The 16,658-nt window shown below is 43.1% G+C and overlaps 1 protein-coding gene and 1 long non-coding RNA gene across 3 annotated transcripts in view; one reads left to right on the top strand and one right to left on the bottom strand.

The window, feature by feature from the left end:
• Positions 1-529: 529 nt before the first annotated feature.
• Positions 530-9,297, bottom strand: FAM240A (family with sequence similarity 240 member A). Of its 2 annotated transcripts, XM_043442075.1 has the most exons (3): positions 9,229-9,297; positions 2,131-2,276; positions 530-632 (listed from the first exon to the last, which is right to left on the bottom strand). In XM_043442075.1, exons 2-3 carry the CDS (start codon positions 2,271-2,273, stop codon positions 530-532), a joined length of 246 nt encoding a protein of 81 aa, XP_043298010.1. In that variant the 5' UTR covers positions 2,274-2,276; positions 9,229-9,297. The 2 variants fall into 2 exon arrangements, with proteins under 2 accessions (XP_043298010.1, XP_043298011.1); XM_043442076.1 differs by lacking the exon at positions 9,229-9,297 and having other exon boundaries at positions 2,131-2,406.
• LOC122424342 overlaps positions 626-16,658 on the top strand; it is a 34,691-nt gene continuing 18,658 nt past the window's right edge. Inside the window, exons 1-6 of the long non-coding RNA XR_006264383.1 lie at positions 626-2,334; positions 3,839-3,997; positions 8,931-9,272; positions 10,126-10,242; positions 11,513-11,619; positions 12,579-12,694. This is a non-coding gene — a long non-coding RNA (uncharacterized LOC122424342). The remainder of the gene's footprint in view (positions 2,335-3,838; positions 3,998-8,930; positions 9,273-10,125; positions 10,243-11,512; positions 11,620-12,578; positions 12,695-16,658) is intronic.

Here is a 16,658-nt window from a genome sequence, read left to right as displayed (position 1 = left end):
CTCTTGTAAAAAGAAAACAAGAGAAAGGATTACATGATCTGTTTCCTAGGGGAAATGTAGAGCAAAACTACCGTGCAAATGTTTAAAGTATTGGGTTGGCCAAAAGTTCATTTGAGTTTTTCCATAAGATGTTATCAAAAAGCCTGAGTGAACTTTTTGGTCAACCCAGTATGACTGTAAAAATCATCACCCCCCCCCCCCCCCCCCCCCCGCCGCCTTGTGTACTTAGAATTTCAAATATTGGGATTTCAAAATTAGAAGATAATATGGAAATAAAGTAAGCTGCATAGAGCTTTGATGTTAGATAATTCCATCTTTAGAGGTACAGGGAATAATATTCTGGCTCCCATGAAGAGAAGACTATCTTGGCTAATAATTCCCACTCAGCACTGGAGAAGGATTCACAGGTAGATCCCCTCACAGGTGGGGGAAACAACAGTATGGGATATGTATGGTGTAGCAAAGGGACTAAGGGATTTGCACTGGCTTGTCCTGGCAGAATGACCTCAGTGCTTTGTATCCTCTTGTGTCAATGAAGCTCTTGGCCAATGTTAGCCTGCTTTTCTGTCTCATCTGGATTGCTGCGTAGTCTCAGCTTTGTGTCCACTTTCTGCTTCCATTCTTCCCTGAGCCTGAAAATAGAAACAAAATACACACAAATGGAGCATTCCTCTCCATGACTTTTGGTTCAGGGAAGCTCTTTCCCTTTTATTCTGAAGGTGTTCTATGTATGCTTGTGTGTGTTCGGGTTTTAAAAGGTATGCAGAGGACTTGCAAATTTAAATAGATACATATTTGAAATCTCATTTCTATTTGAGCCCCGGTGGCTCAGATGGTAAAGCGTCTGCCTACAATGCGGGAGACCCAGGTTTGATCCCTGGGTTGGGAAGATAACCTGGAGAAGGAAATGGCAACCCACTCCAGTACTCTTGCTTGGAAAATCCCATGGATGGAGGAGCCTGGTAGGTTACAGTCCATGGGGTCGCAAAGAGTCCGACATGACTGAGTGACTTCGCTTTCTTTCTTTCTTTCTATTTGAGCACTATTTTAGTCTTAATTTCTAAACTTTCCTTTGAAAGTGCAATATTTTTAAAGTATAAGAAGGGGGGAAAGCCCTGCCAATCTAGAATTGTTTACCCAGCAAAGCTATCTTTCAAAAACCAGAGGTGAGATAAAATTGTATTCATATGATTGCAAGGTTCTTACCCTCTACAGAAAATGATGTATCACTTGAAGGTAGAATGTGATAAGTATATAAATCCTAAAGCAACCACTAGAATAACACATGGAGATATAGTTAAAAAGCCAATAGAGGAGATAAAATGGCTAGCATACACATGCCCCACAGCCCCTGGCTACACACTAGTTGTGGTCTTAGTGAAAAGATAGCAACTGAACTGTTCCCTCTGAAGGAACAGACAAGCTGGCCTGTCCTTTCCTGTGTCCTGTAGGTGATTCCCTGCAGTCATCGAGAGGCTGTGTATGTGAGGGTGGTGAAGTGTCACTGTTTCCAGAGACAGCAACCCAGGTCTGCTTGCATGAGTCACTGCTCTCCACTCGACTTGCTTGGCTAGAACAGGGTTGCACACCAGAGGGTGCAGAGCCTCCCAGAACCACGCAGGACATCCTATGTCATTATCCAAATGAGCACTGAGCATTAATTGGTCATTGTCTCCTTTGTTTGATTGCTCTTCATGGATACATCTGTTGACATGCTCCACAAATTTAGTGTAACCCTCACACACTAGAAATGGTGACAGAGAGGCGAGATCTTTCTGGTTATAAAGATGAGAGGTGTGTACACTTGTTAACTTGGAAGAATTTCTTAAATTACTGCCCATAACCATAGATGGTGGCAGCACCACATGCAGGGAAAATTAAAATACATTGCATCCTCTAGGATTGGCATTTTTCTGGGGAAATAGATTTTGCTTTCAAAAAACACACAAGCAAAGGTCATTATGATGTGTCCATGTAGGTTCATGAATAGTAACAGAGTACCCTCTGGTGGGGCATGTTGCTGGTGGGAGAGGCTGTGTGTAGTGGGGTTGTGCTGTGAACCTAAAACCACCCTAAAAATCAAAGTTTATTTTTAAAAATTAATAATAAAAAAGTAGACAAGGCACGTACTTTCTCAGTGCACTTCTTCCCAGGCGATGTTCTTCTGATTCTCGGTAGTAAGTCTGTTTGCCAATTTCCCTTTCCCAGAAGCGTTTGAGCTCGTGACAGGTGTTCCGGCAGAAGACCTCCCGGCGGACGTACTGATTGTTCATCCCCTGAAAAAGAAAATATTGACTGAACCCCCACAGAACATGCTCCCTTATACTCTGGAAGGTACAGATCCTGCTGTTTCACACCTGACGGAGGCCTCATTCAGGCACAAAACCTCATGATGGGGACACACTGGTTTACTGATGGGATCCAGGGATGTGACTGCAGAAGCCCCCTGCTGAAGCATGTCACAAGTGAAGTGAAAGTCACTCAGTCCAACTCTTTGCAACTCCATAGACTGTAGTCCATGGAGTTCTCCAGCCAGAATACTGGAGTGGGTAGCCTTTCCCTTCTCCAGGGGATCTTCCCAACCTGGGGATTGAACCCAGGTCTCCTGCATTGCAGGTAGATTCTTTACCAGCTGAGCCACAAGGGAAGCCCAAGAATACTGGAGTGGGAGCCTATCCCTTCTCCAGCATCTGACAAATACCTCTGTCCTTCATTCCCCCTGACAAATGAATGACTTCTCAGCTTTTTATCAGCAGGAAGTATGAGCCAGGCATTTTATGCTATTGGTCCCTTTAGTTATCATATCTCCATGAGTCAATATCCCCTTCCTCATTTTCTAGGCGAGACGTTTGAGGAGTGATTAAATTCGCTCAAGGTCTCATGGCTGTAACAGGCAGAAGGCAGTCTGCATACCTCTGAACATTTTCAGGCTCTTTACTAAAGAGATTTGTCACAGAAAATAGTCCCCACATCTGACACAACAGAGCAAGCAGCTCGGTGTACACGTGCATGTGTGTACATACACATGTGTGTATACGCACGCTTGTTTGTGGAATCACACATGTCAGGTACTCAATAATGCTCACTTTTTACAAGAGGAGACCACTGCCCAACTCCCAGACCTTGGTGGGTCCAGCAGACAGGTCAAAACAGGGGCTGAGGGGTGACAGTGGGCGCAGAGAAAGAAGTTAACGGGCAACTGGAGATGTCCAGGGAGGAGCTAGGACCAGGTGGCAGAGGCAAGGGTAATGGAGGCATTCTGAAGAGGTCAACTCCACATGGTGAACGAAAGTGAGGGGTGTCAGTGGCGCTGCCCTGGCCATGCCTGTGCAAAGACGGGCAACCAGAGAAAGAGGGTTGTGCAGAGCAACTCCTAGCAACGTTGGACAGAGGTTGAGTTGTCTGGGCACTAACATCCAAGGGAACTACTGAAGGTGCCTGTGGATACTTGGTCTGGAATCAGCATGAAGTTCTGGATCACAGCTCTCCCAGAGGGACGGGCAAGGACACTAGGGCAGGATGGAGGTGAGACAGGTTTGAAACCAGACGTTTACTCCAGACCTATCAACTTGAGGCACCTGCTGTTTGCCAATAATTCTCCAGGTCTCAGTCTTCTCATCTTTAAAATTTCTCTGAAGATTAATTTTGATCATAAAAGCAAAAGTGTTTTGCAGTTTATGAGTTCTGATCTAAATACACATAGCCTTTTGTAATTCTAAAACCTCAAATTGTACAGGATATAGGACAATAATTAGCAACAAGTAATCATCGCAACTTCCCCCCAACTTTTTTTCTGTAGACATAAAATAATTATACTTCTCTCTTCTTTCTGAATCAGTGTCTGTTGACCTTCACTGACCTTGGAGTGACTTGGGGAACTTAACAAAAAATGGATGCCAGGGATTCCTCTTTAAGGAGTCTAATTTCATCAGCCTTGAAAATGTACTAGGTGTCAGGATTTTTAAGTTCCTCCTGTGATTCTAAAGTGCAAGCCAAGGTGAGAACTCAGTCTTTGATCCTGTCCTCTTGTGTGTTGGTCATGTCTGTGTCCAGAGCTGGCTCCAGGGAGGCTGAGGGAGTGAAGGCTGGGCCTAGGTATGTCTAAGCAACAGTTGTCTTTCAGGGAAGACACTATTTTGCAGGTAAGGAGGTTGAGTGGCAATCTGACCTTATCAAGGTCATATAGGTGGTGAGTGGGGCAGCTGTCATACTCAGGGCCTGGGCCCCATCCCCTGCCCCAGCTGTCCCCTAAGAAGGAGGAGAGTGACTTTCTTATCTCCTGGAAATGCTCAGTGATCTCACACTTTCCTGGCAAAAGAGCAGAGATCCAACTGTCCTTGCAGTAAGTTCCCAGAGCTTTTAGGAAATGAGATTTTCCTATGTTTTATTTAAATATATTAAAGTGTGTACTGGTGCTCAATAAATATTTGTTGAATAAGTGCCCCCACCTCCAAGTTATCTTTATCCTGAAGGTCTGGCCAGGAAGTGGCAGTGGTCCCTGTGGCTGTGCTTCAGGCATTGAGGGCCAGTCTGTGGGGCCAGTGAGGGGCACCCTGAGGTCACCTGGCCTGGCCTGAGGGCCTCGGGGTGCTTCCTAAGGGCAGGGACATGCAGGATGAGGGCGTAGGAGCACGCAGAGTGTGAGAAGTGGACTCTGCAGAGGCCTATGGTGAGAGCCCTGCAGAAACAGAGGGACAGAAGCAGATGGGGTGGCCTGGTAACTTTTTCAGGTTGTGGAAATGTTTTATATCTTGTTTCTCATCATGGTGACACAGCTGTATCCAATGCTGAAACTTATCAAACTGTACACCTAAAACAGGTGAATCTTATTACACATAAGATGTGTCTCAATAAATAGAGAAAAATTGTCTTCTTTCTTTGGACTAGAGATTCATCCAAGTTCCCCAGCTCTAACCTCCTGGGAGATTCAGCATCTCATTGTTAGGATTTAGCCCATTCCTTCAGGGATAATACACATTTCCAGGAACATTTGTGTTTTCTGGCTTCTAAAATGAGGACAACTACTCTAGCTTGCAGAAATGTGACAAGGAAGATATCAGTAGTCAGAAAGTCCTTTGAAAATGCGGAGGATTGTCCTTGATGAATAAGTGACTATTCGTCTGTATCTGCTCAGCCAACAATACCATTCACCAGACGGCGTTCCCAGGTGGCACAGTGGTAAAGAATCTCCCTGCCAATGCAGGAGACACAAGAGACACAGGTTCAATCCCTGGGTCAGGAAGATCCCTTGGAGGAAGGAATAGGGCAACCCATTCCAGTATTCTTGCCTGAAAAATCCCACGAACAGAGGATCCTGGCAGGCCACAGTTCTTGGGATCGCAAAGAGTCAGACATGACTGAACGACTGAGCACATAGCACATAGCATTCCTGTCAAGAGACTCAATAGTATTCCTTCCAGTCAATCACCACCAACTCAGAAAAGCCATAACTTCAATGACAATTATAAGCTTTACTTCACAAAATTAATGCATGCTTAAAGAGAACAGCAGCATGTAACACCTTCATAGAATTCAGTTAAACAAAGTGTGTTGAAATTTTCACCATCTGTGAGGCATCAGTACTGCCCCAGGGGCCAATTGATCTTAGAGAGTCAGCTGAGACAAAGGCACATTTGCCCACTGTGAGTGCTAATTGCTGTGTCAATCATTTAACTTCCCAAGTCTCTGGTTACTCAGGATATAAAACCCAGATTGAGGGATGTGAGAGTTATCGCCATAAGAATACTATGACTCGGTTCAGGCTAGTTGTGGTTCACTGTGTCCCAGCTGACCGAGGAAATTCCCAGGTGAGGGAGCTTGGCAGCAGCAATGGAATGAATGGACCAGCAGCAGGGCCTACAGAGATGCAAAACCCACCAGCTCTGATAGGAGGAGCTGCGGTCCCACTGGGTGGAGCAGACACTCGCTACTTTTCTCTCTCTCCTCTGAGCATGCTTTATTGACTATGCCAAAGCCTTTAACTATGTGGATCACAACAAACTGGAAAATTCTTAAAAGAGATGGGAATACCAGACCACCTGACCTGCCTCCTGAGAAATCTGTATTTGGGTCAAGAAGCAACAGTTAGAACTGAACGTGGAACAGCAGACTAGTTCCAAATCAGGAAAGGAGTACATCAAGGCTGTATATGGTCACGCTGCTTATTTAACTTATACGCAGAGTACATCATGAGAAACACTGGGCTGGATGAAGCACAGGCTGGAATCAAGATTGCCAGGAGAAATATCAATAACCTCAGATATGCAGATGACACTACCCTTATGGCAGAAAGCAAAGAGGAACTAAAGAACCTCTTGATGAAAGTGAAAGAGGAGAGTGAAAAAGTTGGCTTAAAACTCAACATTCAGAAAACTAAGATCATGGAATCTGGTCCCATCACCTCATGGCAAATAGATTTTATTTTTTTTGGGCTCCAAAATCACTGCAGATGGTGACTGCGGCCATGAAATTAAAAGACACTTGCTCCTTGGAAGAAAAGTTATGACCAACCTAGACAACATATTAAAAAGCAGAGACATTACTTTGACAACAAAGGTCCATCTAGTCAAAGCTATGGTTTTTCTAGTGGTCATGTATGGATGTGAAAGTTGGACTATAAAGAAGGCTGAGCACCAAAAATTTGATGCTTTTGAACTGCAGTGTTGGAGAAGACTCTTGAGAGTCCCTTGGACTGCAAGGAGATCCAACCAGTCCATCCTAAAGATCAGTCCTGGGTGTTCATTGGAGGGAGTGATGTTGAAGCTGAAACTCCAATACTTTGGCCACCTCATGCGAAGAGTTGACTCATTGGAAAAGACCCTAACGCTGGGAAGGATTGGGGGCAAGAGGAGAAGGGGACAACAGAGGATGAGATGGCTGGACGGCATCATCGACTTAATGGACATGGGTTTGGGTAGACATCTGGTGATGGACAGGGAGGCCTGGTGTGCTGCAATTCATGGGGTCGCAAAGAGTTGGACATGACTGAGCAACTGAACTGAACTGAATGTTAAGTCTTACTGTAAAGCTACAGTAATGAAGATGTGTGATTTCAGCAAAAAAAAAAAAAAAAAAGGCCAAAAAAACACATCAAAGACATGTCTCAACAAATAGTGTTGAAACAACAGGATACCAATACGTGAAAAAAAAAAAGCAACCAGAAAATCCTCTAAGGCCCACACTATATATAAAAATCAACTTGTTATAGATCTAATATAAAATGTAAAACTATAAAACTTCTAAAGAGAAAATCTAGTGGGTTTTTTTGTGTGTGTGACTTGGGGCTAGGTAAAGAATTCTTAGACATGACATAAAAAGCACACTCCATGAAAGGAAAAAAATTTCAATAAATTGGGCTTCATCAAAATTGGAAAGTTTTGCTCTCCAAAAGAGAATGAAAAGACGAGATACAAATTGAGAAAAAAATGTTCTCAAATCGTGTTTATGACAAAGTATTTGTGTCCAGAATATATGAAGAACTATCAAAACTCAGCAGTGGGAAAGCAAACAACCCAAGTAAAAGATGGAAAAGCACTTCAGCAGACACTTCACTGAAGAGAATGAACAGATAACAAGTAAACATTAAAAGACATTGAACATCATTAGCCACTAGGAAAATACAAATTAAATGAAAAGTGCAGAGATACCACTACATCCTTATAAGAATGGCCAAAATAAACATTTATATACTGACAATATCAAATGCTAGAGAGGAGAGGTGTAGAGCAACTGGAACTGTCAATGTATGACTTGTCAAGTTAAACATATTCCCACCATATGACCCATCAACTCCATTCCTAGGTATTTAGCCTAGAGAAATGCAAACTATGGCTTCCCAGGTGGCTCAGTGGTAAAGAATCCACCCGCCAATGTAGAAGAAGTAAGTTCGATCCCTGAGTTGGGAAGCTCCCCTGGAGAAGGAAATGGCAACCCACTCCAATATTCTTGCCTGGGAAATCCCATGGACAGAGGAGCCTGGCTGGCTATAGTCTATGGGGTTGCAAAAATGTCAGACACAACTTTAGCGACTCACCAACCAACAACAATGAATGTAAACTAATGTTCTAGTAAAAATCTGTACACCTATACACAGTTCTATTTTTCATGCCAGAAAGGGGAGACAACCAACAGTCTTTGAATGTGTAAATAACTGTTGAACATCTGTAGGATGAAATACTGTGCAGTAATAAAAAAAGAATACTGTTGATATTTTCAATAACTTGGATGAACCTCAAAGGCATTCATGTTGAGTGGAAGAAGCCAGTCTCAATAAACTATATACCCTTTATGATTCCATTTATACAACATTCTTGAAAAGACAAGCCTATAATAACTGCTTGGGGTTAGAGGTAGGGGGAGAGCATAACTTCAGAGCCAGAGCATGAAGAAATTACGGGTAGGGGTGATGGAATTTTTCTGTATCCCGACTGTGGTGGTGGTTCCACAGAGCTGAATATGTGATAAATTCTTAGAACTGAGCACGCACAGAAGAGTCATTTTGCTCTATGTTAACATACAAATCAAAATTTAAAAATAGAACAGAACTGTTTTTGATTTTTCACTGATTTGATAAGATTCAGTCATTGAAAAGTCTAAAGATTATTTATAATCCCTGAAACACCACAGAACCTTCTCAGTTGTTGCATGGACCAGCTGCATTGGTATCACCTAGGAGTTGTTATGAATGCAGAGTTTATCAAGACCAAAATCTGAATCAAAATCTGCATTTTAATCTGATTCCTAGATGATTCATGCACATAGGAAAGTTTAAGAAGCTCAGCTTCAGAATTACAAAGACCAGAATTTAGTACATCCTCTTAAGCATCAGTCTTCTGAGGAGCCCACTGTAGTTGAGCATCTCTATTTGAACGGATGTTGATTCCTCTGAGGTTTAGCATCTCCCCCTCAATATGCACTGTTTTTGTTTACAGGATTTCATCTTATCAGAGCCTTGTTAAATGAACACTGGAATGGATTTCTGGTTCTCTCACAGAGCTGTTTTGAATGCATTACTTAAATATATAAACTACACATGGAAAAGTCCTGTGGAGATTTCTAAGCAGTGGAATTCCACCATTCCCAAACAGGTGTAAGGTGAGAGTTCAGAGGGAAAGATGAACCCCAGTGACTGAAAAAGACAGGGTTACAGGAACTCTCTCCATTCACTTCCCCTCGAGAAGTGCAAGATGAACTTCCATCCCACGTACACTCAAGTTCAACATCATTTACCTTTGTGATGAATCTGCTGCTATCTTGATACAGTGTCAAGGAGGGTGAGTATTGCAGCTAGGGTTTGCAACAGCCCCGGTCTGGTCCTGAAACCTCAGGGCATCAACCCTTTATATGTGGAGGGGAGGTGTTTCAGAAACGACTCAGCCTTTCAAGGTTACAGGCACCAAATTAGTAGCAGAATCTCAGAGATATCATTCCAGGCACACGATGACCTCCTTCCTGGTGGAAAATAGCCCCCATCGCCTGTTCCCCCTACCCACCCCAGGGCAGGTAAGCTTCTGCTCTGGCAGGCCCTGCAGGGACCATGACTTGGCTGGAACCAGAGTTATTGTGCAAAATGTGCTCTGGATTATCCATGAGCTTGAACCTGCTGTGCATCAGGCTAACCTCAGCCCTTCAGAGAGTAAACGAGCCCAGGATGGTGTGACAAGCCACACTTTGGGGTCACTTTACAGGATGACTTGGAGATGTGTGCTGCCCTTTGGAGCTGCTAATCCACTCAGGGTGCTTGGTGATGACATTTCACAGTTTGGTTAGTTCTCCCCCAGCGGGAGCAGGAACTGAACACTGATGACCATCTTCCAGCAAAGGCATTAAACTGAGAAGGGCTTCTCAGTTGAAAGGGGCCTTCAAGCAATTTCAAGGAGCTTGTTGTGTTCTTGGGTTAAACATCTGAAATGGTCCCTATCTGAGGACAGTCAGGTCATCATCAGACCCTGCTGGGCTACTAGTAAGCGTGCTTATAACTTAGTTATGTGAGTGTGAGTGTCAAAGCTCAAGCCTCCACTGTAAAATCCGAGGGCAGTGAAGCAAGTGGAATTGCTGATGTTCAATCTGCAGAGGTATTCTAATAAATCTTTTCTCTCCTATTGTGAATGCCTCTTGGAATGGCAGAACCAGATCGTGCAGTGGAGGTTTTCTCATCAGGGGAAGAAGGCGCTACCCCTCAAAGCATCACCTATTCAAAACAATAGCAACAGCAACGCTGATATCACTGGACTGTATGTAAAGGTAAAGATACCCATTTTGCTTTTACTGTTTTTCTGCTGATACATGTTATATGCAAACAGAGAGGATAGGATAAAAAAGCTATTAAAATATTTCTTCTGTAAGTTTTTAACTCCGTTTTCCTCTTTAAAAGAAATCCACAATGGAACAATATTTAATAGGTGAAAGATTGTCTTGAAAGTTTTTTTTAAACTGACATGCTATATGCATATATTCCTCAGACTTTAGACAAACCATTAGCAAGTCCTTTAAGAAAAAATGTATCAAACTGAGCTTCTGAAGAGTTGCTGCTCCTTTGGTGTTCACAAGTGATCTGAAAAACCTACTTAAGGCCCTAGCATGGAATTTCACAACCTCCATAATTCGTTTACTCCACAGGACAAACATTTCTGATTTTCGTAGTTTGACTGAATTTTGAATTGACAATACAGAGTCAAAAGATTGACAGACCCATGTGACCCATGACATTGCTGAACCACTGAATTCACCAACCCTAGAGGCTTCCAGCCTTAGGAAACCATAATAAGTGAGAACATGAATTTCCTTTATGGTCCTAAGTCAGTTGAGATGTTCTTTCATATCTTTTGCCCTAGAATGTAATCTATTCTTTCTCCTTTCCTGTTTTTTCTGAATTTTCTCTCTCCTCATCTTTCTGGTAAGGTTTCCATACACACTGGCTCAGACATGCACATGGCAAAAGGCATACACTTAGAGGCTCTGGGCTTCCCTGATAGCTCAGCTGGTAGAGAATCCGCCTGCAATGTGGGAGACCTGGGTTCAATCCCTGGGTTAGGAAGATCCCCTGGGGAAAGGAATGGCTATCCATTCCAGTATTCTGGCCTGGAGAAGTCTGGCCTGGGTCGCAAAGAGTAGGACACGACTGAGCAACTTTCACTTTCTTTTGGAGGCTCTGGATTTGAATCTCAGCTCTGTCACTAGTTGATTCACATTGGTTAAGTAGTTTTGTTAAGTCTCAGCTTCTTCATTGTAAAAGAGGAATGATAAAACCTATAGAGAGGGACTTCCCTGGTGGTCCAGTGGCTAAGACTCTGAGCTCCTAATGCAGGGTGCCTGGGTTTGATCCCTGGTCAGCAAACTAGATCCCACATGCCGTGACTAAAGATCCCACATTCCACAATTAAGACCTGGCACAGCCAAATAAATAAATAAATATATATATATATATATATTTTAAAAGCCTGTAGAGAGATATAATAATGGTAAACAATTGTTTTATTATAAATAAAAACTAACGTTTATTAACTCTTTTTAGGTGTCTGGTACTGTTCTAAGCTTTATAGGTACAAACACAGTATGCTACACCTAAGACTGGGGACTATCGTCACTCCCACTTCATAGATAAGACCGTGGCACAAAAGGGTAAGCATCTTATCTGAGGTCATATCGACAGTAAGTGACAGATTGGGGTCTGAACCCAAGCAGCGTGACTTTAAAGCCCTTAATCCATCATGAGCTCCAGCATTGTTGAAGGTCACACCCAGATTTCTCTGGGTCTCTGCCCTGTGCTTCCATCATCTGTTCCCCAGTGATAAGTTACATGGGGATGGGGGTTGAAACTTCATGCAAAGCTGTGGGGCTGCCGGATAAAGTGAGAGGAGAGGACAGCACTCAAGCCAGACCCCCCTCCCCCAGGGGACATCTCTTGGGTACCAAGGTCATGTCAGGACCAGCAGGGCAGCTCATAGAGACTCTGTTGGGGACTTGCTGTTTTCTTCATTTGAACTGTTTATTTTGAAATAATTCTAGATTCACAGGGAATTACAAAGAGATGTACAGGGCGGTACTACGCACCCTCCACCCACTTTCCTCCAGAGTCAGCACCTTGTATAGCCACAGTACAAGAGCAAAACCAAGAAATACACTGGTACCATCCACAGAGCTTCTTCAGGTTCCCTGGTTTCACAAGCACTTGTGTGTGTGTGTGTGTGTGTAGCTCTGTGTAGTTTTATATGTGCAGATTTGCACATTTACCATCACAGTCAAGGTACAAACTTGTTCCATGGTACGGATCCCCTGTGTTTTCCTTTTATACTCGCAGCCACTTCCCTCCTTCCTTCCCCCCCAACTTCTGCCAGCCACTAATTTTTCCTTCATCTCTGCAATTTTGTCATTTCAGTAATGCTATATACTGCAGAAACCATGCAGTGTGAACTTTTGAGGTTGACTTTTTGCATTCAGACAGATTTCCTTGAGATCCCTTTAAGCTGTTGTGTGTATCAACGGTTTGTTCCTCTGCATTGCTCAGTAGTAGCCCATGATGTGAGTGCATTAGCTTCTTTCATTATTTACCTATTGAAGGATGTTTTGATTGTTTCCAGTTTTTTTGGATATTATACCCAAAGCTTCTATGAACATCCATGTACAGGCTTTTTGAGAACAGACAAAAATCCTTCTCTGGAATAAATACCCAAGAGTTCAATTGCTGGGTCATATGGTAAGTATTTGGGCTTCCCTGGTAGGTCACCGGGTAAAGAATCTGCCTGCAATGTGGGAGACCCTGGTTCAATTCTTGGGTTGGGAAGACCCCCTGGAGAAGGGATAGGCTACCCACTCCAATATCCTTGGGCTTCCCTGGTGGCTCATATGATAAAGAATCCACCTCAAATGCAGGAGACCTAGGTTCGATCCCTGGGTTGGGAAAGTCCGCTGGAGGAGGGCATGAAAACCCACTCCAGTATTCTTGCCTGGAGAATCCCCATGGACAGAGGAGCCTGGTGGGCTACAGTCTGTGGTGTTGCATGAAGTCAGACACGACTAAGCGACTAAGCACAGGTCAGTCCATGGTAAGTATTAATACAAGTTTAGGTTTTTAGGAAACTGCGAAACTACTTTGCTTTGTTTTTTAGAACTATTCTTTTTAAAATAATTTCACACAACAGAAATTTTGTTAAGAAGGAATAGTACAAAGAGTTTCATACCATCACCAAGATTAACCAAATGTTAATTTTGCAACATTTGCTATAGCATTTCCTACATCTCTCTCTTTCTTTCTCTCTACCTATCATCTGTCTCTATCCATCCATCCATCCATTCATCCATCCATCATCTCATTTCTGAACTGTTTTAAAGTAAGCTGCATATATCATGTCATATTCCTCTTTGTTGTTGTTGAGTCGCTAAGTCACGTCTGACTCTTTGTGGCCCCATGGACTGAACCACACCAGGCTTTCCTGTCCTTCACTATCTCCCAGAGTTTGCTCAAACTCATGTCCATTGAGTCAGTGATGCCATCCAACCATCCCATCCTCTGTTTCCCCCTTCTCTTCTTGCCCTCAATCTTTACCAGCATCAGGTTCTTTTCCAATGACTAGGTTGCTCATATCAGATGGCCAAAGTACTAGAGCTTCAGCTTCAGCATCAGTTCTTCCAATGATTATTCAGGGTTGATTTCCTTTAGGATTGACTGGTTTGATCTCATAGTCCAAGACACTCTCAAGAGTCATTTTCCTCCTAAATGACTTCATATTTCAGTGTGTATTTCCTAAGAACAAAGACATTTACTTACATAATCACCATACAGTGGTCAAAATGAGGAAATTTAACAATTATTATCTCAAACACATGTTTTTCAGATTTTTCTCAATGCAACTGATAGCAGTTCGCCCCCCTGAAATCCAATCCAAGATCATACAGACACTGCATTCGCTTGTCATGTCTCCTTGATCTCCATTAATCTGGAAAAATTGCTCACCCTTTTAATTTAACTAACTAATTAATTTAGGTCTTTCGTGACAGTGACAGTTTTTAATACCATAGGTCAGTATTTTGTAGAAGACCCTTCAGCTTGGCTTTGTGTGATATCTTGTCATCATTAGAATCAGATTATGGATTTTTGGCTTAAGTGCTACTGAAGTGATGTTTCCTGTTCAGAGCCCCCTAGCAGGAGGCACAGATAGCCATTTGTTCCAGTGTTGGTGGTTTAGTGTTGATCATTGATTAACATAGTATCTGCCGGTTTTATCCACTGTAAAGCTATTATTTCTCCCTTTATTTATAAGTATTTTGTGGGGAACTAATATGAGACTGTGTATATATCTTGGTGCTCGTCAAACTTTCAGCCTCTAGGTTTAGCATTCACTGATGACTCCTGCCTGCAACATTTTTTTATAATAATAAACATTTTTATAAATCTAATTCGATCTTTCCTTCTACATGTATTAGCTGGCATTCTACAGTAGTGTTTGTTCTTCTCAACTATCCGTCTGTCTATTGGTCAGTCTAGATACTGTCAGTATGGACTCATGGATTATTATTTGATTCAATGGATTATAATCTGTTATTACCATTTTTTATTTCAGTGCCCAGACTATTGCAGATTTGGCGAGGGGTAGCCTCTTCAAGCTGGCTTCTAACCAGCTTGTTTTTTGACACGTCGCCATCCTTCCCTGGTGGTTCAGACAGTAAAGAATCTGCCTGCGATGCAGGAGATCTAGGTTCAATCCCTGGGTTGGGAAGATCCCCCAGAGAAGGGAATGGCTACCCACACCAGTATTCTTACCTGGAAGATCCCATGGACAGAGGAGCCTGACAGGCTACAGTCCATGGAATTGCAAAGAGTCTGACATGACTGAGTGACTAACAACAAAAACAACATCCTTCTTGAGGCCTTCCTTACTTTTTGGCACAAGATGTTCCAGGCTTATCTTGTACCCTTCCTGCCCCAGTCCTGGTATCAGCCACTTCTCTTTGAAGCCCTAACTCCTTTTACTGAGAAAAGTGTTGATGCAACATGACCAGTGTGCTGGGTGTGCCTATTGCATTGGAGGGGTCACAGCTCCTGAGCCCTCTCAGCATCTGGGTTTTGAGCTTTCTGAAGTTGAGTTAGGGGGATGCTGTATAACCTGATGCTGCTTGATTGGTTTCTCGTTGTATTCATTCCTAAGACAGCCCCATACACTGGAAATGGGATGTTTTCGGAGTTGAGGGTTGGAACAATGCCCTCAGTGCTAGGCTTGGCCTAGCAGGGTGCCTGTGAGAGTTATACAGCTAAAGCAGTCCTTGGAGGACAGGAGAGAAGCCAGGGCAGAGCATTTGGAAAATGCAGCTGCTTTGCTCCTCACGTAGCTCCTGTCCCAGAGGAGACCCTGCTAGATGGAGATATTGTTGCTTCTGCTGTTGATTTTGTTGTCATTGTACACAGCCTTTCTTAAAAATAAGGGATTTGTGCTGATTCAATTTTTGTCTCAAAATGGTGAAGGAGAATTCCAAGGGTTGCCAGAGCCCAGCTGGATTTTGTGATGTTGCGCTCAACATGGCACATACTGTTAGCTCTGAGAGCTGAGTTATCAGATATGGTGGTGGGGATGGACAGAGAGAGAGAGCAAAATAAGTAGCATGAAAACAGGACTCTCTGACAGAAGATAACTACCCAGGTTTAAAAACCCTCCTCCAAATGGGCCAAGGGAAACCCAGTTAGTAAGACCAGCCTGCATACCAGGTATCCTAATCATCAAGAGTCATTCAGCTCTAGGCCAGTGGGGACCGGGTCTAGCCAGCAGGCTCACAAATGGGACTTTGTGAGATCCTATTTATAAGGAACAGGGCTGCTTTACTAAGCTTGGGGGCTTCGTGGAAGCAAAAACGTTATGAATCATTGGTTAGAAGAGGGCTGGCAGGAAATATACTTCTAGCCCAGACCGAGGAAGTGGAAGAGTCCCCAGAAAGGGCCATCCCTGACCTTTGCAATAGGGCTCTGAGAAGCCCCTCATTAGAGGAAAGTACTTTCATTCAGCACCAAGATGCAAATACTGCCCCTCAACAATGTTAGGCCCTTTACAGGCAAGTTCAAGGTCAGTAAGGCAGAAATTGGGGGAGGCCAACACAGCCTCTTACTGACCTGGGTTTTGCAACACTGCAAGTATTTATATGGGTTGCATGATATTTCTGGCCCTTAATTCAGCTGCTTTTCTGGGATAAGCTCACTGGAGCAGGAAAGGCTTTCCTAGGGCTAGTAGCACTGAACTTTCCTGTTAAGAAAATGGTTGTCCCATTTTCTAATACTCCATGGAGTGACTTTCATTCCCTAAAAAAACTCACACTGCTTTACACATGACGTATTAGTTATCCCATTGTTTCATACTTGCAAAGAATGTAAAATTAGTAAGATGATAAAATATTTAAACTTAAGTAGAAGAGACATTACTTTGTTACAAAGATCTGTCTAGTCAAAGCTATGGTTTTTCCAGTAGTCATATATGGATGTGAAAGTTGGAACATAAAGAAAGCTGAGTGCTGAAGAATTGATGCTTTTGAACTGTGGTGTTGGAGAAGACTCTTGAGAGTCCCTTGGACTTCAAGGAGATTCAACCAGTCCATCCTAAAGGAGATCAGTCCTGAATATTCATTGGAAGGACTGACGCTGAAACTCCAATACTTTGGCCACCTGATGCGAAGAACTG

This window comes from Cervus canadensis, chromosome 22 (genome assembly GCF_019320065.1).
Source record: "Cervus canadensis isolate Bull #8, Minnesota chromosome 22, ASM1932006v1, whole genome shotgun sequence".
NCBI classification, from domain to species: Eukaryota; Metazoa; Chordata; class Mammalia; order Artiodactyla; family Cervidae; genus Cervus; species Cervus canadensis.
Note: the sequence above shows the minus strand (reverse complement) of the source record. Positions and strands in the feature narration are given on the sequence as shown.

Coding starts and splice junctions, on each gene's coding strand:
- FAM240A (XM_043442075.1), bottom strand. CDS start 2,273: ATGAACAATCAGTACGTCCGCCGGGAGGTCTTCTGCCGGAACACCTGT. Junction 633..2,130: donor GGAAGAAGTGCACTGAGAAA/GTACGTGCCTTG, acceptor TTCTATTTTCAG/GCTCAGGGAAGAATGGAAGC.